Source organism: Xyrauchen texanus, chromosome 15 (assembly GCF_025860055.1).
Source record: "Xyrauchen texanus isolate HMW12.3.18 chromosome 15, RBS_HiC_50CHRs, whole genome shotgun sequence".
In the NCBI taxonomy this organism is placed as follows: domain Eukaryota; kingdom Metazoa; phylum Chordata; class Actinopteri; order Cypriniformes; family Catostomidae; genus Xyrauchen; species Xyrauchen texanus.
In genome coordinates this window covers 31908810-31935378 of record NC_068290.1, presented here as the reverse complement: position 1 = coordinate 31935378, position 26569 = coordinate 31908810, and the positions used below count along the sequence as shown (strand labels likewise).

At 37.4% G+C, this 26569-nt stretch overlaps 1 protein-coding gene across 1 annotated transcript in view; it reads left to right on the top strand.

Moving 5' to 3' along the window:
- ulk4 (unc-51 like kinase 4) overlaps nt 1–26569 on the top strand; it is a 199602-nt gene that overhangs the window by 170903 nt on the left and 2130 nt on the right. Inside the window, exon 36 of the mRNA XM_052143329.1 lies at nt 25476–25561. Within this exon, the coding sequence (XP_051999289.1) occupies nt 25476–25561 (86 nt within the window). The remainder of the gene's footprint in view (nt 1–25475; nt 25562–26569) is intronic.

Genomic DNA, 26569 nt, shown 5'->3' with positions numbered 1-26569 from the left:
CGGATGCTTCACACATAACATCACGGCTTATGTCCCCATTGTACATACTAAAAGTGTGTTCTTGCATTACTTTGCTGGTAACAAAACTCAGGATTGAAGGGAGCAATAGAGGCATCTTTAAATGCCTGTGCTATTAAACTACAGTATACACTCACCTAAAGGATTATTAGGAACACCTGTTCAATTTCTCATTAATGCAATAATCTAATCAACCAATCACATGGCAGTTGCTTCAATGCATTTAGGGGTGTGGTCCTGGTCAAGACAATCTCCTGAACTCCAAACTGAATGTCAGAATGGGAAAGAAAGGTGATTTAAGCAATTTTGAGCGTGGCATGGTTGTTGGTGCCAGACGGGCCGGTCTGAGTATTTCACAATCTGCTCAGTTACTGGGATTTTCACACACAACCATTTCTAGGGTTTACAAAGAATGGTGTGAAAAGGGAAAAACATCCAGTATGCGGCAGTCCTGTGGGCGAAAATGCCTTGTTGATGCTAGAGGTCAGAGGAGAATGGGCCGACTGATTCAAGCTGATAGAAGAGCAACTTTGCCTGAAATAAACACTCGTTACAACCGAGGTATGCAGCAAAGCATTTGTGAAGCCACAACACGCACAACCTTGAGGCGGATGGGCTACAATAGCAGAAGACCCCACCGGGTACCACTCATCTCCACTACAAATAGGAAAAAGAGGCTACAATTTGCAAGAGCTCACCAAAATTGGACAGTTGAAGACTGGAAAAATGTTGCCTGGTCTGATGAATCTTGATTTCTGTTGAGACATTCAGATGGTTGAGTCAGAATTTGGCATAAACAGAATGAGAACTTGGATCCATCATGCCTTGTTACCACTGTGCAGGCTGGTGGTGGTGGTGTAATGGTGTGGAGGATGTTTTCTTGGCACACTTTAGGCCCCTTAGTACCAATTGGGCATCGTTTAAATGCCACGGCCTACCTGAGCATTGTTTCTGACCATGTCCATCCCTTTATGGCCACCATGTACCCATCCTCTGATGGCTACTTCCAGCAGGATAATGCACCATGTCACAAATCTCGAATCATTTCAAATTGGTTTCTTGAACATGACAATGAGTTCACTATACTAAAATGGCCCCCACAGTCACCAGATCTCAACCCAATAGAGCATCTTTGGGATGTGGTGGAACGGGAGCTTCGTGCCCTGGATGTGCATCCCACAAATCTCCATCAACTGCAAGATGCTATACTATCAATATGGGCCAACATTTCTAAAGAATGCTTTCAGCACCTTGTTGAATCAATGCCACGTAGAATTAAGGCAGTTCTGAAGGTGAAAGGGGGTCAAACACAGTATTAGTATGGTGTTCCTAATAATCCTTTAGGTGAGTGTATGTGTTGTTATTAGAGGTCTGCTACCTCACCCGAGCTGGGTTCGGGTTTGTTATTACTGAAAAGCGACATGTGCACAAACAGATATGTTATGAGTTATTCACACCAAATGTGTTGTGCGCATCTGCACAGTTTTTTGATAATTTTTTTATGTTAACGTTGCATCTATCAAAAAATTTGACATTCTAAAGCAGTTTAGGTTGCAAAGAGAACTGCATGTGACTATTAAACTTGACGTTCACCCAGCAGAGATTCAACTCTTTATATATGGTAAACTAATGTTTTTTCCCTTTTACTCTGCTGAGCGGCCGCTGTGCCTTGTTAAGACTGTGCACTTTTACTGTTAATATACTGTTATGAATGTTGCCTATGATGTTTAAATAAAATACAGCAAATAACAACTGTAATTGAGTGGGGAGTAATTTTGGGTCCGGTTTAAGCTCAAAATATGACTGTATCGGTCTGCAATTAGTCAGGCCGTGTTAGGTCACATTTAAGGCCCATTCAGACCTTTAGTTGTTTTTAAGATAATCAGCTAAATACATGTCAAAACTAACTTAAAGGAATACTTCAACCAAAACTAACAATTATCTCATCATTTACTCATCCTCATGCCATCTTAGATGTAAATTTTTTTAGAGAAATATCTCCGCTCTGTTGGTCCAGTCAGTTCAAGTGAATGATGTCCAGAACTTTGAAGCTCAAAAAAGCACATATAGGGAGCATAAATATTAATTAAATATCAAATATTGGTCTGTTTCTCACCCACATCTTTTGCTTCAGAAGACATGTATTTAACCACTGGAGTCGTATTGATAACTTTTATGCTACTTTTATGTGCTTGTTGGACCATGAAAGCTCAGGCCACCATTCACTTGCAATGCATGGACCGACATCTAAAAATATTTGTGTTCTGCAAAAGGAAGAAATTCATACACATCTGGGATGGCATGAAGGTGAGTAAATGATTTGGTGAACTAGTCCTTTAAGTAACTTGCATTCTAACACATTTCGGAGCGTAACAAGGCATGAAATTGAACTTGCGTAGCCAGATGCATGTATGTGTCTGGCCTTAGACTGAGACTTGTTTGGCTCCAGTCCATAAGCTTTTGGTAAAAACTGGTTAAAAATCTGGTCAACAGTTTTCCAAAGACACTTATTAGACATGCATAGGGAAAGCAGCCTTGGGGATTTGTAAATGTTCATGTGCGTGCACTGAAGCATGGCTGTTTTTGTGTTTTAAATTGTTCTCTTTGATTCATGACTTGCTGTCCCTGTCCTAATTACACACAGGCTCTGTCACCACAGTGCTAATGGAATGAAATGACCTGGTCACATTACTGCCCTCATCTGCTGTCTACCTACCGAGACAACTGAAGATTAATAACCCTGTCGGGCGTTTCTTACATGCACGCACACAAACACACACACTCTCTCCTGGCATTCTTCTGATGTGTTGCTGTATGCGTGTTATTTTATTGTCATGTCTGATTCTAACTAATGATTCAGTCTCTAGAGAATACTGGTACACTCTGAACCGCATCGAGCATTAGTAATTAGCTTCCTTCTCGCAGGCAAACGACACTGTGTTTTTACTTCATAACCCCTTGATTTTTGATATTGCTGCTTTATATGTGAATCTGAAGGAGTTTGAGGCTTTTCATTTAAACTTTCCTTGACTTCTTGAATTACAACCAATTTGTTCAGTTGAGCACAAAGCACTGATTAGTGGTACTTGCTGAGGCAAGCATCACTATTACTTTTGCATTTGCATTTGTGCTACGTTTGTGAGTGATGCCTTAAATTGAGAGACTTGTTGAGGAGAGGTGAGCTATTACATTTCAAAGTGATCAGACTAATGGTTTTTGCCTACACTGTCAGAAATATGGGTATAACACTATATAAGTGTAAAATTCAATCAATTTTTACCCTCATTCATTCACTTTACAAGTAAATCGGAATAAACTGTATGTGTATGTTTGTACCTTTGTTGATACTGCCCCTCAAGGTGCCACATTTTTTCTTACAGTTAACAACCAATTTAACAGCAAAAAAATTCCCATAGATCTATACTGAAATAAGGAACCAAGCATATCTAGGCATATCATAGAGAGCTGGGGTTGGATATTTTCACATGGACAATGGAGCAATCCCCTAGTGAACACCCAGAACACCTTAGCAACCACATAGCAAAACCCTGTCAACCACCTAGAACCCTTTTGCATTGTGGTGGTATTGGTGACTTTTGCATGGGCATGCACCACTTTAACAAAAAAAAAATAATAATAAAAAATAAATATTGTTCAGTTCAGATATACAGCATTTTAAAACAATTGTCATCTATGCCGTGGCCTAGCAGTTAACACATTTACTCCATCATACTGGCTCATGGTGCTTCAGTGAGCTTGAGTCCAGCATTTATCAATTCCAGACCCAATTTCCTCCTCTTCTCCCCATCATTTCCTATCTTCTCTCCACATTCCTGTCAATAGAATGTGGCAAAAAATGTAAAAACAAAATTTGATTCACAACATTATGAATATCACCTCCCCTGCTGTGATGATCCCTCAACCTGGGCCACATGGACACAAATGTGACTGCAGTTCTACATTCTCAATCAGCTCGCCCCTTTCGTTGTGACTACGAAAGGGGCAAACGAAGAGACAGCAAGAGGCAGAGAAGGGACAGAGGAAGTGAGACATTCCCTGAGATACACATCACACAGTGCTCTCAGGATTGCAGAATGTGGCAGTGTGTATCGAGTACATGAATAATGCAGCGGAAAGAGCAGGACAGTGGTGCTAGCTGATGTTCGCTCACACACAAACACATGCACACACTTTTGCACAGTGAGCTCCCACTCTTGGGACTCAGAGGCGTGCTCATTAGCTCTGCTGTGGCCACCCCTGCAGACTAGAGCCCCTCACAGTGTGACAGTAGCAACAATGGCCTCCTCGCTCAACCCAGCTGCAGCATGAAAGAGTATTGACCCAGGTATGGTGCCTCAGGCCACCGGCCTGCGCTCACAAACACACATTTGCACACTCCTCCATGGGCAAAACTTTTTTTCTGAAAGATGAACCATCAGGGCTGGGTACTGTGCTGCTGGCCACAGACGAAGGTGTGAGGTGAATTATCGATGAGGTTGGGAACAGGAGGGGGGGGGGACTTTGCTATGATCGACATGGTTCTCCTGTTCAGCAGTTATCTGTGAGCACCTTTCCAGTAGTATTTCATTTCTTCCCTGTACTTAACGAGTTGAGATGTTTTACCCTTTGTTTTTAAGTTAAAACTGTCCTACCTCATGGACAGATCCATCAAGGTTTCCTGATGTGGAGGTCTAAGTCACATAAGCTATCCACAAGCTTGTCTCAGGGTTCCGCTCCTGTTTTCTATTTCAATCATAAAGGCAAATTATTTCTCTGCTACAATCATGCGCTGTCACAAAGATTTGTGCTTAACAACATTAGGACAACAAGGCCCTACCTGTCTGAATACAATTTGCACCTCGTGGTATAGGCTCTTTTCATCTCAAAACTGGACTCCTGCAATGTCCCGTTGGCTTACCTTCCAGCTATAACCAGTAGGCTACTACAAATGACCAAGAACATGGCGGCGACAGTCTTCCACCAACCAAATGTGCCTCAAACACCTTTTGCTTTCGCTCCATTGGATACCCACATCAAATTTGAGTTCAAAACTTCCTCTCCAACTTCCTACCTCAACAAAGATGTTTTCCTACAGGTCTACATTCACATAATCCTGGAACTGGAGATTTATACTTCTGCCAAGTCTTCTTTGCAATGAATTGCTCTGACTTGTTTGCAAATCGGACTGAATATCCGGTCACAACAGTTCTTGAGTCAACAGTGCACTTAACTGATAACAGTCTCTTTCTGACATATCCGAAATGCAGAGAACCGATGAGTGAGCTGCTGGTACTGTGAGCCTGTGTATATATAGTGTTTTATTGTTTCTAATGTATTTAGCAGAATAGAAGAAAGTATAACTAATAAAAAATATAAACAAGTAAAACATACAAGAAATATGTTTATGACTTGATTGTATTAAAAAGAAAATAACACGTTGGACATGAGAAGGGGAAATATATTTTCTTTAATATCAATTAAAATGTACTGAAAATATGATCACGGCTAGTTTTCTGTGTTAAAATGTTTTTTTTATATGGAATTACTGCAGAAAATCGTATTTAATTACACTTTTTTTTTATGCCAACACAAAGAACGTGTGTTCAAATGTGCATGAAACAAGACATCACTTACAGAAATAATAATTACCCCAAAAGATAAAAAACTAAAATGAAAAATGAACCCCCATGAACTCAGCCGACAGTGCTATCCGATACTAGAAGCAGAAAATGAAGCTATAAAGAAACATATTAATCACCAGTTTGAAGAAAAATAAAAGGGGACCAGATTTGATCAAATAACACTATTTTATCCTATTTTATTAAGATGTACCTAATTCTGAGTTGAGACTTCCTTTTTCTTCCAAAACAAAATAATTCGTTTTTTAGCAGCGATTAGCCCATATGAAACAAACTGTTGCACAAGGTCCTCTTCCCAGGCAGATTACATTTTCTCCATAGACCGCTTTTCCGCCTGTTCCAAAGCCTTCTATAGAAATGAGATTGTACCGTCGCCTCTTTGGCATCTATCCAAAAATGAATCCAGATATGCAGGTGTAGCCGTGACATAATTCTGAATGTTAGACTTCACCAAGTCTCTAATCTGAAGATATCTGAAGAAATTATTAGAAGGAATACTATATTTCGCACACAGTTGCTGAAAAGAAGCAAATTTACACTCCACATTAGATCCCCCTATGTTACGTAACCCTAAATATTTCCAAATCTCTAATGCGCCGTCTTGGATGGGCAAAAGGCATGGTTAGCTGAAATAGAGAGCAAAAAAGGCATGTGGGTACATTTAAAATGTGACTAATTGTTTCCAAATCCGAATAGAGTTATGAATAACCAGATTATAATTATAAAGTGAACTAGTTATACCTGTGGGTGATAAAAAAATTGCGTTAATGGAGTATTGAAGACAATGCTCCTGCTCCAATTTCTGCCAATTATCCCCTACTTGTGGCGAATCAATCCATAGATTCATAGCTCTAAGATTCACAGCCCAATAGTAATAAAGAAAATTAGGTAAAGTGAGCCCACCTTGCATTTTGGGTTTACAGAGTTGCAGTTTGGAAATCATGAGCTTTATAGTCCCAGATAAAAGGGACCAAGATAGAAAAATTATTTTTTTAAAGGATTTAGGCAGAAATACAGGAATGTTCTGCACCAAGTACAGAAACTGTGGGAAAAATATCCTCTTAATTCCATTCAATCTTCCCAAAAGAAGGATCGGAAGCATTCTCCAGAACGTGATCATGGATTCAAGCTTAGGCAGCAGAGGTTGAAAATGTGCTTTGATTAAGTTGGAAATCTTTTGTCACCTCAGTTTCTAAATATGTAAATTGTTCCAAAGCAATCTTATATGGCAAGTGAAAAGCCATGAAGAATCTTTTATAGCAACTGGCATTATCACACTCTTGTTCCAGTTAAATTTGTACCAAGCAAATGTACCATAGAAATTAGTCAAATTGAGGATATTTGGAAAACTGATATTGAGCTCAGAAATAAATAAGATTGTCATCTGCACAATCTTATTTGTCATAGCGCTACTTTATTTTCAGTGTCTTTTGTTTTGAGGCCCTTAATACCAGAGTGTGCTCTAATAGCCTCTGCCAAAGGTTCAATGGCTAATGCGAACAAGAGTGGTGACAAGGAGCAACCTTGTCTTGTGCCTCTGTTACTCAAAACAAGAGGGTATTGTTTGATTTGTGAGAAATCTTGCATACGGGCTAGAGTAAAACAACTTCATCCACGAGATTACATTATCACCAAGGTTAAACATCTTCAAAATCGCAAATAGATAAGGCCATTCAATTTGGTCAAATGCCTTCATCGCATCCAACAACAGAATAGCTAGATAATGCGCCAGAGTATATGATGTTAAAAAGGTGCCTAAAATTGGAATTTACAATTTTACAGCGTTTAATCTACGTGCCAAAGTTTTTGTCAGAATTTTTTTTTTGCTGTATTTAGGAGTGAAATCGGCCTGTAAGATCCCACCTCCGAGTTTCTTTTTTCGGAACCACAATAATAATTGCTTCATCTAAAGAGGACAGCAGAGACTGATCTATAAATGCCTGATTATATACCTTATTTAAATATGGTGATAGTAGCTCGTTATAAACCTTATAGAATTCATTACAAAATCCATCCGGACCAGGAGTTTTACAGCCTTTTAGAGATTTTATAGTATCTGAAATTTCTTTAGAAGTAATTTCTGCATCTAGCTCCTCAAATTGTTCTTGATTTAACAAGGGAAGATTCTGTTGGGCTGGAAACTGAGCCATAATTGTAGGATCTATACTTCCCTTAGACGAATACAGTGATTCATAAAATGTCCGTAACCTATTATTTATATCCCCAAAGGAAGTGAGAACCTCTCCACTGTCCGATCTAATTTTATATGTTGTACTTTCAGACGGTGTTTTCCAAAGTTGTGGAGCTAAAAGTTTGAGGTTTATCACCGAATTCAAAATATCTCTGCTTTACATATTGAAAAGATTTTAAAATTTTAGAGGAGAGAATTTGGTTCAATTTGTATGTAAGTGCTCAATTTTTTTTTATACTTTTCAATACATGGCTGTTTGGCATTTTCTATATCCATTTCTCTTGAACTTCTAATACCTCTGCTTCAGTTCTACTTTTTTCCTTTGAGACACCTGATAGGAGATAATACACCCCCTAATGTAAGCCTTAAACGCGTCCCATAGTACCCCTATGGGGTTTGTCGTTAAAGGTTTGTAGGTTTGTACAAAGGTCTTTATATCCTGTTGTATGTGATAAAGCCCTTATCTGCAAGTAAATGGGAATTAAGCCTCCAAGTTCTTTGTGGCTTCACTTTATTACCCGTTTTAATCGAAAAGGTAGTATGTTATGATAAGTATGTTATGATATTTAGCCACCCAGACCTGGGACATAAGCTTACCATCCAGACTGAAATAGTCTATTCGGGTATAGACATTATGGATTTGAGAATTAAACGAATATTCCCTAGCAGTCAGATGTAGCAGTCTCCACAGATCAAACAAATTAGAGTTATTTATATACGTATTCAAAAATGTTATGGAGTTAGAACTAACTATTTTTGTGGAAGAGGATTTGTCCAAATACAGATCTAGGACACAATTATTAATTATTATTAATAATTATTAACAACTATTATGTATCTACCAGTCAAATTATGTTTAAAAGGAACTCCTTTACGGATAAGGATAGTTGTTCTTCTTGATTTTGCAGAGAAACTAGTGATATGTTTGTCCAACCCAATTGGTCCTCAGTCTAGTATGTGTAGAAAATTTCAGATGAGTCTCTTGCAGGAACATAATATCCGAAGACAGCAATTTTAAATGTGATAGTATTTTCCCCTCTCTTAACTGGTTCATTCAGACCTTAAACATTCCAGTGTCGCAACAGCATCCGACGAGGCCGTAGCAGCCTTTTTAAGATGTTCGAGAGTTGTACAGCGATCATTCACAATTAATTGCATTGCATTGCATCAAACTTTGCGTTGATTTTCTTCTCCAGCGTCACTAACGCTCCTCAAGCTTTCTTTAATTTGAATTTTAACTTTGCACTAATCAACTCAGAGACTCAATCGCAAGTAGCACTGGGTCATTACTCGTCGTTGGGATGACCTCTTCAGGTATGCCTGCAGTCTCAGCCGGGCCTTCTCCCTCTGAGCCATCTTTTTTCCTTGTTCCTTCAGGGGCATTAAAACAAGCTAATTGAAATTATAGTTGAAGTATATAGCCCTGTATAGGTTTCAATCACCAATGAGCTTTACGTATTCTTGTTTTAATGCAATTGAAGTGAAAATCGGTGGAACTATACAAAAAACGTCTTACTCCATCGTCAAACCGGAAGTCCCCTATGATTACTTTTCTTAACATGGAAAAATGTTTCAGTCTAAAGATATACTTTAAATGACTATTTTTTAATAATCATTCAGATGTATTTTAAGTTGGTATGAAAGTGAATTAAATTCATAAGCAGTATGATTAACTACAAGATAGTGGTGTAGATGGCCTCATAAATCAGGCTCCTCATTTACCCAACGTTGCACAATAGTTTGTCTCCTCATCTCCCAAGGACCATCCAAAGTCTGTTCAATGACCGTCTATTCCACACAAAACTAGAAAGCACTTTCTCAATCTACCAAATTCTAATCTGATTGGCCGGCTTTATGCCCCAAGGGTGTAAGGTCAGTGAACAGACTTTGGATGAGGAGACAACCTATTGTGCAACACTGGGTAAATGAGGAGCATGTTTTATGAGGCCAGTCTACTCCACTTTCTTTTTGTTAATCATTCTGCTTATGAATTTAATTCACTCTCTGAATTAGTTTATTTGAAATGGGAGTGAGTTATACAAAGCTCTAGCACACCCGTTCCATTAAGAGGTGTCAGGGAAAGAATGATATGATGTAGATGTAGATCATCACTCTTTACTTCTGCTTCATGCTATCTTGCAGCATACCATAGTAATGAATTGAGACAGGCCTACAATCTGCTGTTTTAAGAACATCCAATCGGATGAAAAAGTGATGAACTGATGCTGGTTTGACGCAACTCGTGCAACCATGGATTAATCAACCAAAATTTTTGATTGATGGCTGGTTGGTTGTTTTCTGGATCTGACATCTTTTATCACCTATGCAAAAGAGCATTATATTTATGCAAATTATGCAAATTAATTAACATTGTTCTCCTTTTTCAGAGTGACAGAGAGCACTTATTCACACGCGAGTGAACAAGGGACAAAGGGTTTCAATTAAAGCATTGAAAACCAAGCTCACTCATCTTTCTCTCACCCTAGCCATCAACAAAGGCCTTTTAATTTGTATTCATTAATTGCAAAGCTGTAAAATCTATGCATGCTCATTTTTATCAAGACATCAAAGACCTCACTAATTGCCTCATAATATCAGAAATAGGTCCAGAGCATGATGAATAGGCTTCTAAAGAACAGTACAAAGGCTAAAAAGGAAGGTTTCCATTTCACACCCAGGCCACATAAAACATTGGGTCAGGATGGTAACAGTATGTTCTGAGTGACCAGTGTGTTGTGTTTTGAAAGGAGATCCGCACATGCTGTTTTTGAGTGAGCAGAGACCATGACTGACCAGCATATTACATGGATGTAATATGCTGGTCATAATGATGTTAGTGTTATTTTTATGAGAAACTTGACAGACAGGATTTAGTAATAGATAACCGCTTTCTGGGCATCTAGAAGCTTTTTGAAGGATTCATGCTAGTTGACTTGAGTGATTCATTAAGGATGAAAATGTCTTCAAGGAGCATGTATAGGAAAAAATCTAATCAGTCACACTAAGCTTTGCCATTATCCCAGGAGTTTTTCTGTACAAGTGCAGCCTTCAACCTTAACAAAGATGGCGACAGCCTAATAAATGTCACCTAGATCATTAGAGGTCATCAAACCGGTAGCCGGAGCCAACTATACTTGCTGTGTGTTTTTTTAATTTTATTTTTATTTGCTGTTTGGGAAGATACAGTTCGAAGACTCAATATTTTCTGCCACCAATTTGAATTATTAAATACACAAATACATTGCATTTGTAGTGCTAGCTATGGAAAGCATGACTATAACCGTGGGATTTGAACAAGCCCCTAACTCACAGTATTAAATTCTAGTTGATAAATATAGTTAACAATTTAAAATGTTTGAGTGTGCAGTCATCAGAATAAGCGCATACTATTAACATGCAGTGTAAAGTCTGATTCTTTGCCTGCTGCCCTCATCTCTTCTGTTGGATTCTTGTATGTTATTAGAATCAAGACTGAAGTAAAGACACTGTAATGAATTTTCCCTTTGAGTCATCACAATGTCCTCACTGTTCTGTGGTACTTTCTGATCTGAGATGTTAAAAAAAAAAGGTACAAGGTTGTTGAACTCTTTGTTCTTGTTTTGCCTGATGTAAGTCCATACAAATGTAGCACCTACGAAATGCTTTAGCATTTTTGAGCATATTGCAGCACTTCCCATGTTTCTTTAAATAAATACATGTAATTGTAATAAACTGGTTGTGCTGGAAAAGCTGTAGAAGAAACTAAAAAAGTACCATGATAATACTGTAGTTTTTGGAGATTAGGCATGATGTTCTTTGAAATACCTCGGAGTAGGGCTGAACGATTTGGACAAAAAAATCGAATTGCGATTATTTTGAAAAACAATTGCGATTTGAACTCCGATATGATTAACATTAACAAAAAAATGTAAGTGTTTCCTTTTGACCATAATTAAGTTGTACTCTACTACCAATAGTAATACTGTTTAAGAAAGGTATAGATATAGGTATATAGATATACATGCATATATATATATATATGTACAGTTTTTGCTCTGTAATCTCTGTCTTGGCTAGTACTTTTGTAATACAATTAAAATGTTGTTAATCAGAACTTTTTGTATTACTTTCTATTTAGGATGAATCGCTTATCCTTCCTTATTTTGTAAGTCGCTTCGGATAAAAGCATCTGCTAAATGAGTAAATGTAAATGGACACATTTGGCAAGCCTTTATTTTGACAGAACACTGAAGAAGACATTTCTGTTTGTAGGAGAGTTGATATTGCCGTTTACTGCAGAGAAATGCTCTCATCCACTCTTCTGTCCACTAAAACCCAGTGTTTTAAGTTTGCTTTAAACCATGGGTCTGTTGAATGCTTGAATCTGATTGGCGAACGCTCTAAGTTGTGCAATTATTTTTCAAGTAAATGCACGTGACCGCATAACAGTTCCATATCACTTCGCCAAATTATTTCAGTTATTTCAAAGACCCGTACATGCTACCACAGCAAAATAACCATATAAACAAAGACAATGGTTAAGTGCATCGGTTTAAAATGTCAAACAATGTCTATAATATCCTACATTTATTTCAATTTCGGTTGAAAAGTGCCCTCGTCTCCCCCCGCACTTACACACACTCACACACAAACTACGTATGCACACACACACATTGAGACTCGTTTTGCAACCAACAAATAGAGCTGAACCCCTGCGACTTGATCAACACAATAGTTTCTATTATCTGAAATAACTTTTAATATGTGAACCTATGTATTTTGCCTTAATCAGCCTCACATAGCCATAACGGAAATCGCCGCGCTACCCCCTCCCCCTCTCTTTCGCTCGCTCGCACGCACATACACGCATTCCGAAAAGTGGTGCATCCTCCGTTGCTAGTTCTAATACAATGTTTTTGAACAACAATGATGGCTTGAGCTGTATCAGAGCAAGATCCACTTGATCAATTCAACAGTTTCTATATTATCTGAAATATCTGGGAAACACCCTCACGTTCCCCTCCACCTCTATTTAGCTCTCACACAAACAGACACACACACATATAGGGACAAAAACCAGAAAAGGTCTTAAGATAAAACCCTGAATGATATCTTACGGTATGTTAACCATGGTATAAGTTGAATAATTGACTCTGGTCTGTTGAATTATTGAAAAATAAGTAGCTTTGTGTCGTGACCCCATTACCACCTCGGATGTGCATTATTTTTGAGTAATTTAATGGTCCGTCGGCAGTTATTCCTTACTTATATTTGGATAGGAACTTTTTAGCACCAAGCATATTTGGAATTTTCGCAATGGTGCAGTTAGTGAATCTAGAGCGCCGTAAATATAACGTACTCTGCACGCGTGCTTTGAGTATGTGTAAATACGGTACTGAGAACAGACTCTGAGATTATCAAATCACAGCATTTGCAGTTTGATAATTAAAGTCATATTGAGATTTTTTTTTTTTATTTCATTTTGATTAATCCTTCAGGCCTACCTTGGAGTACCATGTAAATACCAAAATACATATATATATGGTAATGATTCAGTACCATGGTATACAATGGCCCCAAAAAGTATTTGGACACTGAAGTCATACTTAAACATATCTGTCCTTCATTGCGTTAAATAACAAAATATCAAACCAATCCGCAAAAAAAATGACATTTTCTCTGAAGTAACTTCCTTTTTCTTACCAATTTTTCAAATATATTTGTAGTGCATGACATCAGTTTCACATTACAAATATTTAACTCTCTGAAAATGCTGATTCATGAGTATTCCATTGAAATATATAATATATATATTATACATTGAAACAAGCAAACTTTTTGTAAAATGTTTTGCTTGAAAATATTTGTAATGTTGTGTCTTTGTGTGGCTCAGGTATGCAAATACTTTTTGGGACCTGTATATAAAAGTACCAAAGAATGGATTACCATCTAATATCCTTGCTGTACCATGGTACTGACACAGTCATGGAATTAAAAAGTTGTGTGTCCCAAACTGAAGAAAACTTTGTTTTATGGTTGTATGTTCATCCTGTTAATCATGTTTATGTCAATAAACACGTTTTAAATAAAGTTTTATCCCTGCTGAAAAGGAATAGCTTAAACCATCTGGTTGGCTGATCTTTGCTGGTTGCCCAGTTTGGTCCGATGGATAGTTTTTTAGCCATAATTTCAGCTAGGATGCATTTGAAAATAAGTAGAAATGTGTTTCTATTTGCATAATGTCATCTTGTAGACTGCATTATTTTCAGTTAGGTCTGGCAAGAGGTATTATCTGTAAACAATTAAATTAATGTGTTAAAAATATCTCTTCATCTAACATATTATTATTATACAGCCGTTGAAAAGAGAGTGTGTGTATGTGTGTCACATGTTTGTGTGTTGTGGATTGATTAAGTTCATCTTCACATCCTCTCATCTTGTCCTTTTACCAGAATGGTCAGCCATGCACTTGAGTGCATGAGTGCATGGAAAGTCTCCCTTAAGACCCTATCTGAGAATCTGTTATACTAATATGCTAATAGGAATGTTAATTCAGTTGGTAATTACATGGACTTGGGTGTACTGTTCCATGTCATCCTTTGAAGTGGGGAAACTAGGAAACTGCTTGCATATTAAATGTGCAACAGAGCTTGTTTAGGTTCAGAGGAAAGAGTTAAGAGAAAATGTTTGTTTTTCGTTATGTTTTCTATTAATTTTTTTCTCATTCTCTCAGAGAAAAGTCCTGCCCTTAGGTCAGGGTTGGTTGCGATCCATCTTAAGGTGCATTCACACTGACGTGTCCACTGGCGCAGAGTGAGCGGAGTTTTGCAGGCGTCTACAAATGATTCTCAATAGGAGATGAGTTTGTGCAGGCGATAGTGAGATTTACCTTGGAGTGGAGCAAGCAGTGAGAGTGTCAAAAGTTATGAGTTTTATGCAAATGAGAGACTAAAAGCTCTGAAATAGTTAAGGCAGCCAAGGCTGTAATAACTGTTATAAGCATTTCAAAATAAGTTATTGATAGTTATTAGTTTCTGGTGGATTCAGTGATGAAATCACATAGTTAAATAGGCCTATTACGCCTACTATATTACGGTTTCTTCAACTTCGGGCAAATTTCATGTCCCAGGGGTTGATTTTTATTAAAAAATAATATATATGATATGAAGGTCACATTAAATCTGACTTGGAAACTTTTTACCAGGCCTTTTTTAGTTGGTGTATTGCTTGAGGTGAAATGTGAGACAAAAAGTGGTGTTTAAAAGAACTATTTTTCTTTAAATCATTTTTTATTGGGCATAATTTTCAATCAAGCTGTAATTTTGCCTAATCACAAAAAGTGTAAAATATTACTTAATTGTGTGTTTAGGATACTTGAAATGTTAGCTATGAAATTCGCAGTTAGCAAAAGTTGTACAATAAGCACAATATTTTGATCTTATTGATATCAAGGTCAGAAATGAACAGCTAGGAGCAAATAATGACAACTTTTAAAATGTGTGGGAAGAACTTTCTGTGTCTTTTATCTGTTATGAATTTACAGTTGAATCAGAAGTTTACATACACTTAAGTTGAAGTAATTAAAACAAATTTTTTTTATTAAACCACTCCACAGATTCACAAACTATAGTTTTGGCAAGTAATTTAGGACATCTACTTTGTGTATGACACAAGTAATTTTTCCAACAATTGTCTACAGACAAATTCTTTAACTTTTAATTGACTATATGACAATTCCAGTGGGTCAGAAGAACATCCCAACCGTGAAGCATGGCAGTGGCAGCATCATGTTGTGGGGTTGCTTGGTGCCGGAGGGACTGGTGCACTTCACAAGATAGATGACATCATGATAAAGGAAAATTATGTGGATATATTGAAGCAACATCTCAAGACATCAGCCAGGATGTTAAAGCTTGGTCGCAAATAGGTCTTCTAAATGGACACTGACCCCAAGCATACCTCCAAAATTGTGGCAAAATGGCTTAAGGACAACAAAGACAACGTATTGGAGTGGCCATCACAAAGCCCTGACCTCAATACGATTTGTGGGAAGAACTCAAAAAGCGTGTGTGAGCAAGGAGGCCTACAAACCTGACTCAATTACACCATTTCTGTCTGGAGGAATGAGACAAAATTCCAGCAAATTATTCTGAGAAGATTGTAGAAGGCTACCCAAAATATTTGACCCAAGTTAAACAATTTAAAGGCAATGCTCCCAAATAATAACAAACTGTATGTAAACTTCTGACCCACTGGGAATGTGATGAAAGACCTAAAAGCTGAAATAAATCATTCTCTGTACTATTATCCTGACATTTCACATTCTTAAAATAAAGTAGTGATCCTAACTGAAACTAAGATAGGGAATGTTTTCTATGATTAAATATTAGGAATTGTGAAAAAATTTGTTTAAATGTATTTGGCAAAGGTGTATGTAAACTTCAGACTTCAACTGTATATACACTGGCGGCCAAAAGTTTGGAATAATGTACAAATTTTGCTGTTTCGGAAGGAAATTGGTACTTTAATTCACCAAAGTGACATTCAGCTGATCACAAAGTATAGTCAGGACATTAATAATGTGAAAAACAGCAGCATCATTATTAGCAAAAAGTCATTTTTGATCCAATCTAGACAGGCCCCATTTCCAGTAGCCATCACTCCAACACCTTATCCTTGAATAATCATGCTAAATTACTAATTTGCTACTAGAAAATCACTTGCCATTATATCAAACACAGTTGAAAGCTATTTGGTTTGTTAAATGAGGCTAAACATTGTGTTTGTTTTTGAGTTGCCATAGTATGCAATAGACTGGCATGTCTTAAGGTCAATATTAGGTTAAAAAAAAAAAGAAAAGGCAAATAAGAAGAAAGGCGTTCACTACAGTCTTCAAAGACAAAGGAGTAAGTAAGTAAAATGTATTTCTAAAGCACACTCAAACACAGCAAAGCTGGCCGAAGTGCTGTCAAAGGACAACTGGCTCTAACAAGGACAGAAAGAGATGAGGAATGCCATATGTACAACTAAACAAGAGGATAAGTACATCAGAGTCACTAGTTTGAGAAATGGATGCCTCACATATCCTCAGCTGAACGCTTCATTGAATTCTACCTGCTCAACACCAGTTTCATGTACAACAGTAAAGAGAAGTGCAGGCCTTATGAGAGGAATTGAAAAGAAAAGCCACTTTTGAAACAGAAACACAAAAAGAAAAGGTTAGAGTGGTCAAAGAAACACAGACATTGGACAACAGATAATTGGGAAAGAGTGTTTTGGATCTTAAACCCGTTGAGCTTTTGTGGGATCAACTAGACTGAAAGGTGAGTGAGAAGTTCCTGACAAGACAGCCACATCTATGGCAAGTGCTTCAGGAAGTGTGGGGTGAAATGTCACCTGAGTATCTGGACGCTAGAATGCCAAAGATCTGCAAAGCTGTCATTGCTGCACGTTGAGGATTTTTTGATGGGAACTCTTTGTAGTTTAAGAAGTTGACTTTTTTTTTTTTTTTTTTTCAAATTGTAATAGTTATTTTTCTTGTTATTAATGTCCTGACTATATATTGTGATCAGTTGAATGCCACTTTGGTGAATACAAGTACCAATTTCTTTGCATAAGAGCAAAATCTGTACATTATTCCAAACTTTTGGGTGCCAGTGTACTTATTTAAAATTGTAATATTCTATGCTATGCCTTTTTAGTTATGGGTTAAGTAGAAAGTTTTTGGTTTAGTAAAAATATTTCCTCATTAATTTCACTTCTGGTGAGCTATTGAGCATTTGTAATCATAAAATAAAAAATCTGACTGAATTCACAAATGTAAGTGAAAATCACAAGACTGCAAGTCTACATCAAATGTGCCATTAAGGACAGGGATATTGTCTATTTGTGCTTGCTGATGGTCATTTGCATAAAGGGGATCTCTGCACATTCACAGTCACTCATGGAACCTCAAATCACCAATTCTCATCAAAAACGAATGGTCACTTTTTTTGCTTCAAATTGCTGTCAGTGTGAACGGCTGTCATCTGATGACATCCATCAAAAGTCGAGTGATCCAAGCCTTCAGCAGTTTTAGCTCTCACATATGCTCATGTTCTGTCTTCATATGTAAGCTTTCTCTCTCTCTGCCTCTTTTTGTTCATTCTTTCTTTCACTCTCTGTATCTTTTCAACTTCTTTTGCTTATGTCACACTGCAACCCTTTGCATCTGAGCTATGAGATGCTGCATCCAATTTAGAGAAATGTAGGCCAAAATAATGTCTTGTATTGACTCAGACTGCTCTGGGCATGTTGGACACAGTAAATTGTCTGAGTCTATCAGCTGCTGTGCAACTGTTTTAACACCTCTGTTTCAGCAGCTATTTAAAGCAGCTTCTCCTAGCTGTTTGTTCCAAAACAGCCGGCTTCCTCCTCAACTGCTGTCTTGTGTACATTTGAGGGCTTTCTGGGGAAAGCTTGTTATGAGTAATCAAATTAATTCCTAGCAAAAGGAAGGAGATTTTCTTAGAACAAAGCTTTGTTTCCAGTTGGTCTATAATAATAAAAAATTAAACAGACTAAAATCAGGGGTAGAAAGCAGGAATAGAGAGTTTACCAAGTTTATTCTTAACAAAGTAGTACCTGAAATGTCATGCATTTTTTAATTATTACAAATATTTTTTATGTTATGAATTTGGTACTTTTAAAATGTGTTTTATGTAAAGATTTTACTGTTTTAGCCTCGTCCCAAATTCTGAGTAAATTCTAGAGACTGATGTGTGAAAATCCCAGGAGATCAGCAGTTACAGAAATACTCAAACCAGAATGTCTGGTACCAACAATCATCCATGCAATTATCTAATCAGCCAATCACGTGGCAGTCATGCAAATACGGGACAGGAGCTTCAGTTAATGTTCACATCAACCATCAGAATGGGGAAATGTGATCTCAGTGATTTGGACTGTGCCATGATATTTGGTGCCAGATGGGCTGGTTTGAGTATTTCTGTAACTGCTGATCTCCAGGGATTTTCACACATAACTCATAAAAACAAAAAACATCCAGTGAGTGGCAGTTCTTTGGATTGAAATGCCTTGTTGATGAGAGCGGTTAACAGAGAATGGCCAGACTGGTTTGAACTGACAAAGTCTACAGTAACTAAGATAACCGAACTGTACAATTGTGGTGAGAAGAAAATAATCTCAGAATGTTATTCTGAGATGCAAGTTGGTGCTGTTTTGGTGGCATGAGGGGGACCTACACAATATTAGGCAGGTGGTTTTAATGTTGTGGATGATCGGTATATGTGTGGCACAATTATTGCCATCCTTTTATTCAATACTTTGTGCAACCTCCCTTTGCCAAGATAACAGCTCTGAGTCTTCTCTTATAATGCCTAATGAGGTTGGAGAACACATAGCAAGGGATCTGAGACTATTCCTCCATACAGAATCTCTCCAGATCTTTCAAATTCTGAGGTCCACGCTGGTGGACTCTCTAATTTAGTTCACCCCACATTTTGATGTTTGTTTTGGATCATTGTCCTGCTGGAAGATCTATCCACAGCCCATTTTAAGCTTTCTGGTAGAGCCAGTCAGATTTCGTTTTTTTTTTTATCTGTTGGTAGCGACTTTTTGCTTGAAATCCTCCCTAACATCTTGTGATGTAGGTGACTTCTGATTGTAGTTTTGGAGAACTGACCTCTGACTTCACCCAACTAATTTCTGCAATTCTCCAGCTGTGATCCTTGTAGATTTTTTGGCCATTTGAGCCATCCTCCTCAGCATGTGTGGAGACAGTATAGACACACATACTCTTCTTGGCCAATTCGTAACATCTCCAGTTGACTGGAACTTCTTAATTATTGCCCTGATGGTAGAAATGGGCATTTTCAATGCTTTAGCTATTTTCTTATAGCCACTTCCCAAAACATACAACTTATACACCAAATCAATCACAAATGCTTCCCACGTGTCCTTGTAGACCCAGATGTTTTGTTTCTTTCTTGTATAAAGGAATAAAAAACATGTATAAATGTTTTTGTCGATGTTAGGTTTACCTTTGCTTTAAAGTGTAACACCTTACCCACACCTTAAACCTACCCATGACCTGTTGTGTTGCATGGAAAAACGAGAAACTTCCATGTTTCGAACACATGTTTGTGATAATGTTATACATTTTAACCCCTAACCCAAAGCCCTTGCCTAAAACTAACAATAAATTTGAACCTGCAACCATGATAGTAATTTATAAGTTTTTTTTATAAGATGGAAGAAAGGAAATATGAGAGTTTTGAAGGAGATGAGGGAAGTGTATATGATTAGTTTGTATATAAGTCATACGTTTTCATACAAAGGAAGTTGCACGATTTCTCACAAATTCACCATTTTGTACTATTTTTAACCAATTCTTATTAGACTGTGATGGACAAGTGATATTTGAAGAAAATTCAAGGGAAATGTCACCTTTGAGCAGTGTTTTTTAATTGGTCATCATTTCCAATCAAGCTGTAATTTTGCCAAATTATGCAAAAAAATATATACAATTGTATGTATTTAGGATACATAAAATTAGCCTTAGCAAGACAAAGGACTCAACCATATTTATTTATTTAGTCAGTCATTGTTATTTAAAATGGAAAATATTTTATTTCCACCAGCATCATTTTCAATACAGAATTCTATCAAACATTATACAGAGCTTGAGATGTGCTGGAAATGACACTGTGGTGGAAATTTTCATGACTTTCAGGGGGAAAAAATGACAAATCTCCTGTGATGTGTGTACATACACTGCTTGTAGACAGAATTACATGTTTTGATGGGTGCATAACCCTGTTACCTAGTAACGGCCGCATAGTGTGGTGGGCTGGGGTGATGACATCACAGATAAGGAGCACAGTGGTATGCTCCCGCACAAGACATCAAACTCTTCAGAAACATACTGAAGCTTCCAGCACCCAACTTATTACCAGCCTCCTCATACTGAAGGGTTATTACCCTATTCCTCCATCAAGAGCTTCTTTGAAATGTAAAAACAAAAAACTCCCTCAGTGTCACAAGAGTTGTTTCAGAAAGCATTAGTTCTTTAGACACTGCTTTTGTTCACAAGCTGTCACCCTGTTGTGTTTTGCCTGGTTGTTTTGGAAGTAAAGGGTGCTATAACAATCTGTGGGCTTTTTGCTTAGATGTGTCTCAGCATGAAAGAGTGTGTGAGACATAAACACAGAAAAGACAAGCTTCTGAAGTGCCATTTGCTGGCGAGTTGATCCCAGTATGTTCAGGAACTTCAGCGGAGAGTCCGAACGTGATTATTGGACACAGCTGTGTTTCTTCTATGTGATGCTGCAAGGTGACTTCCTGGCAGTTTTTGTGGCCTTCATTCAGGGTCCAAAACAGACCATTTCACTAACATAAACAATTACTAATAAAATGTCTATGATACTGTGCATGTCTGGTCCTAAAGCAATAATGGAAGCAGCATTTTTATGAACTGTATACCTAGAACTGTCAAAATAAAAAAAAACTTGAATTTTTTGAATATCTGAAACAGAACAAATAAGATATACGAAGAAAAAAAATGAAAATAAACATTGAGGTGTCATTACAGTTTACCTTGCTGCACTATTACCACAGTTTGTAAGATTTTCAAAAGAATCACAAAGTGAAAGATGATATGTGTATGACGTTAAATACTGCTCCTTTAAGCCCCAAATGGATAAAACTACTTTTTTGCAATTTTCAATTTGCCATTTTGTACTTGTCTGTGAGCTTGATTGTTTGAATAATCCAATGTTATATCTTAGATATCCAGAACAACATATGCGGCCCAGTAGAAAAGGTATGCTAAACAAATCATAGGAAATATGTTTTCAGCCATTGATGATAAAATCGTATACATCATCGCAAAGGGGATGATCTCAGCTTTCTAAAGACAAAGATTGAGCTTCTAGTCCACTCAGAGGCCGAGATATTTTATGAACCAATGGAGTTGGTGCATGAACTGAAAATTAGACTGAATGTCTATGGACATGCACATATGTGAAGGCTAAAATGTGTTAGAGCAGCACCTATATTTCAGATCTTCATTTTGTGATTGAAGGTGATTCATTATGTTTGTAGTACTTGCTGCCATATACTGGAATAAAATAAGACTTTTTGGATGGAGATGTAGTGAACAGAACCAGAATTACATGCTTCCAAACGTAGGACAAAACGTTATTCCATGGTTTAAATTTTGGAAGGTGATTTTTCATTTTCTCAATCCCTTTCTCTATAAATATTATTTATTAAAAATGACCTTTTATATCACCCACTGAAGTATTACACATTTTTCCACCACCACTCTGTGCGAAAATATGACTGCAGTATATTGCAGTGTGCTGTATGCATCTCCCAGCTTGTGAAGTGCAGGGTTCACTGTGGCTCCTAAAAAGATGGAGTGTCTGTGGTGTGCTGTTCATCAGTAGGTGCTTTCACTGACCCTCATTCACTCAGATAAAGTATCTCATCTGTGAGCCGCCACAGAGAGCACATTGTAATGGGGTCTGTCAGGCTGAAGTGTGGAGAGCTAATTTTAAAAACAGACACGTCAAATCACAAGCAAAGTACTCGAGTGTCGTATGGGTTACTCTACCTGCTATTTTCAGCCTGTTTTGATAGTGTGTGGCTTCTCGAGTGTTTAAATGACTAAATCTGAGCTTTCAAACTGCTTCTGGTTGTCACTGTGTGAAAGTATGCATTGGAGTGTTATAACCATTAATGAAAAACTAAAGCAAAATATTTTTTTTCAATACACAATACATGATAAAGTCCAAAAAACAAGAAAATGCCTCAAGATTGTGATAACTTGAGCATAATCCATTTTTGAAAATTTAGAAGTTTTCTGTTTCCTAACATCATTGTTTTCAATAAGTATGCAGTAATAGAGACCATTTTGTGTGCGTGTATGAACGGCCTTAAGGCCTTTGCACACCAATGCTAATGTATGGCGCGATTTCTCCCCGCAGTCAACATTTATATTCGAAACAATAGATTCTTAATGAACCATTCTCACCTTAAGTAAACATTTGTGCCGAATCCATACACACATAAATTATACTCTCTTAACATGTAAATGATTTTGCTGCATCACTGCCTTGCATACCTTAAAAATGATCTTATCTCATGTTTTGGATTGTCTTCATGATTTTTTACATGTTGCTGCATTATTTGGCATTTTTGGTATTCGATTTTACGTGAGTTCTCTTATGTCTTTAATATAATATGTATCGCAGCATATGTACATTTGTATACATTTTTAAGAAACAACTTTGGTGGTTTTAAGTTATTTTCTTCACCAAATATTAATAATATTAATACTATACTACTATGCCTTTGGATACCAAAAACAAAATTGTTATTGCTGTGCTATTTTTAATAGTTGTTAACAGCCTCATCTGTCATTAGTAGTATTAAATTAGTAATATTGTGTCAGACTGAAGATGGGTTTTGTTGGGTGAGATCTACTTGCTCTAAATACAAATATTATTTACTTATTTTTTCTATGGCACAATTTACAATAATGTTTTATATATATATATATATATATTATCATACCGCACAATTATGACTCTCAAACATTACATATATTACAGCTATTTCTGTTAAAGCAAATGATAATGTTTTAACCATTAAAAATTTTTACACTCAAATCTTTCTATTCACCCCTCAGACTGTCTACATGAAAATACTGTCAGTCAGCTTGTCCAGCAGGCGAACAGAAATAGTTTGTGAAGTGTTTAGAAAGTTTTCTTCCTCATTGAGTGATCAACAACACTTTTGTCACCCACTTTGTATGTGCTAATGGCTTTCTATGGGAAAGGGCCATGCATCTCTCATAATCACATCGCATTTGGTGTGAAAAGGCCTTTAGACAGACCAGAGAAATGTAATGATGTTAAACATTTTTAAATGCTATCAGTTAATGTATTAACTTTGGTAACCCTAAAATACAAAAACAAAAAAAACTAAAATTGGGGCTTTTGATTACACATGTTAATTCAGTGTGATTAATTTGATTAAAAGTAACGTGTTAAAATAATTAACACAATTAAATCGCAATGCCCCCAGACTGTAATAAGGAAGATTCCTGAGAAATGCAAGCCTGTTTACTCCAGAGGCCACTCCAAAAATTTTATTTAGCTTCATTTGAGCCATTCAGAGGTGGACTTCTTTGCTTTGAATCATTGTCTTGCTGTATAATCCAGTTGCGCTTCAGCCGGATGTTCTCCTTTACTATTTTCTGTTAGAGAGCAGAATTTATTTTTCCCTCAATTACATTTATGCATTTGGCAGATGCTTTTTTCCAAAGCAACTTACAGTGCAAGTATTACAGGGATATTTCCCCTGGAGCAACCTGGAGTTAAGTGCCTTGCTCAAGGACACAATGGTGGTGTCTGTGGGAATCAAACCGGCAACCTTCTGCTTACCAGTTATGTGCTTTAGTCCACTACCACTCCACGGAAGTCACCCTGCCCCTAAAGCAGCAAAACATCCCCACACTACCACCACCATGCTTGACCGTAGGTATGATGTTCTTTTTGTGTAATTTTGTGTTTGATTTATGCCAGATGTAACGGGACAATTCTCTTCCAAACAGTTCCACTTTCGACTCATCAGTCCACAGAACATTCTCCCAAAAGATTTGAGGATCATCAAAGTGTGTTTTGGCAAAATTCAGATGAGCCTTAATGTTCTTCTGGGTTAGCAGTGATTTTCTCCTCACCACTCTTCCATGGATGCCATTTTTGGCCAGTGTCTTTCTGACAGTGGATTTATGAGCAGTGAACTTTACTGATGCGAGAGAAGCCTTCAATTCCTTGTATATTGTCCTTGGCTTTTTAAGACTTCCTGGATGAGTCATCGCTGTGCTTTTTTTTGGAAGAACTGCCACTTTTGGGAAGGTTCACTACTGTGTCACGTTTTCTCCATTTGGAGATAATAGCTCTCATTGTGGTTCTTTGGAGTCCCAGAGCATTTGAAATAGCTTTGTAACCCTTCCCAGGCTGATGTATTTCGATCACCTTTTTCATCATCATTTCTGGAATTTCTTTCGAGCTTGGTATAGTGTGCTACTGGTGAGACCTATTAGCCAACTTCATGCTGCTGAAGAAGTTCTATTTAGGTGTTGATTTGATTGATCTGGCTGGCAGTAATCAGGCCTGGGTGTGTCTTGTCCAGCTGAACCCCATTATAAATGCAGTTTCATAGATTTGGGGATTTAGTAAATAAGGGGGCAAATACTTTTTCAAACAGGCCCAGTTGGTATTGAGTAACATTTTTGCTTCAGTAAATAACATTATCATTTAAATACTGTATTTTGTGTTTACTCAGATTGCCTTTATTTTGATGTTAGATTTTGTTTGCATTTTTTACACAATTTAAGATGAGATGAAGAAATCAGGATGGGGCAAATACTTTTCCACAGCTCTGTACATAGTAGTTAAAGACACCTTAATTTAAAGTGGGACCACTAACAAAAACTAAACTAATATAAGAAAACTAATAAGAACAAATTGGAAAATAATATAGAAATATACTGTAAACTTAATTCATAATTTTAATAACTGACATATTGTTTGTAAGCCCATTCTGATCTGATTTGACTTCATCCTCTCCCCATACAGATGAGTGCAGTTGGCAGCTCCTGTTGGGAATCTTCGGAGGGTCAGATCCTGATTAATGTGCTCCAAAATCTGCCGCTACCTAGTAGGTGAGTTATTCGAGACAAGGTCCTCTACAGCTGGTATCCCTCATCCACCATCACGAGGCCCCTTTACTTTGATCCATTCATGTCGGAGGCCAAGGCGTAGGCCTCTGATGAGAGCTTACTTGAGCTCAGTCCTCACCTGTAGATTGATACAGGCCTATTGTGGCTGCCCCTGGTAGTAAGACCCCTCCTTCTTCTGAAATGAGAAGGCATCCCTTTGAAGTTGCCCAACCAAGCTTGGGAGACAAAGCTTCAGCAATATTGGGTTTTCGGCAAAGCAGAGCATTACTGAAAGACTTCATTACCACTAGCCATCCACTAAAAAAATACTCAAAGAGGCTCTTTGATTAAAACTGCTGTTGGCCTCCTTTAAGCCAAGCACGCGCACACACACACACACACACACACACTAGAGGACTTGCACTCTGCAAACAGTTTTTCTTTTCATAGTGCTGGTGCTCACACCACACAGACTGGGTATTAAAATGCATTTTCGGTGATCTGATCACAAGTGTGCAAGCGAGTCTCTGACCACTTGTGTTCAATTTCATTGGGAGAGTCAGTGATTTCATGAGGAAATACATCAGTCATATTACGTCTGTGTTTTACGGAATGATAATGAAGCACGAAAAGAGAAAAAGAAAGCTCTTAATTACACTGAAACGGGAGTTATTTTACTACAGTACCTGTAACTGAGCTCATTTCTGTGTCCCTGCATGTTGATATCAGATAAACTGAAGAATTTCATAAAATTCTTACGCTTGTACATGCTGTCGCTTTTGAAAGCTCTGCTACTGTGGCACTACGAGCCCAGTGTCTGAATTAGTTTGAAATCTCAAAACAGTTTGGTCTTTAGTGTCATCCGGTTTCAAACAGATCACCCAAAATGCATTAACGAAATTAACTCACAAAGCGGTTTATTCCACCCATTTTTGTGCTTATTTGCAAAAGAGAGAAGAAAAAAAATCAAGACATGGGTAGGGAGATGTTTTCATTTATTGTCCATTTTTT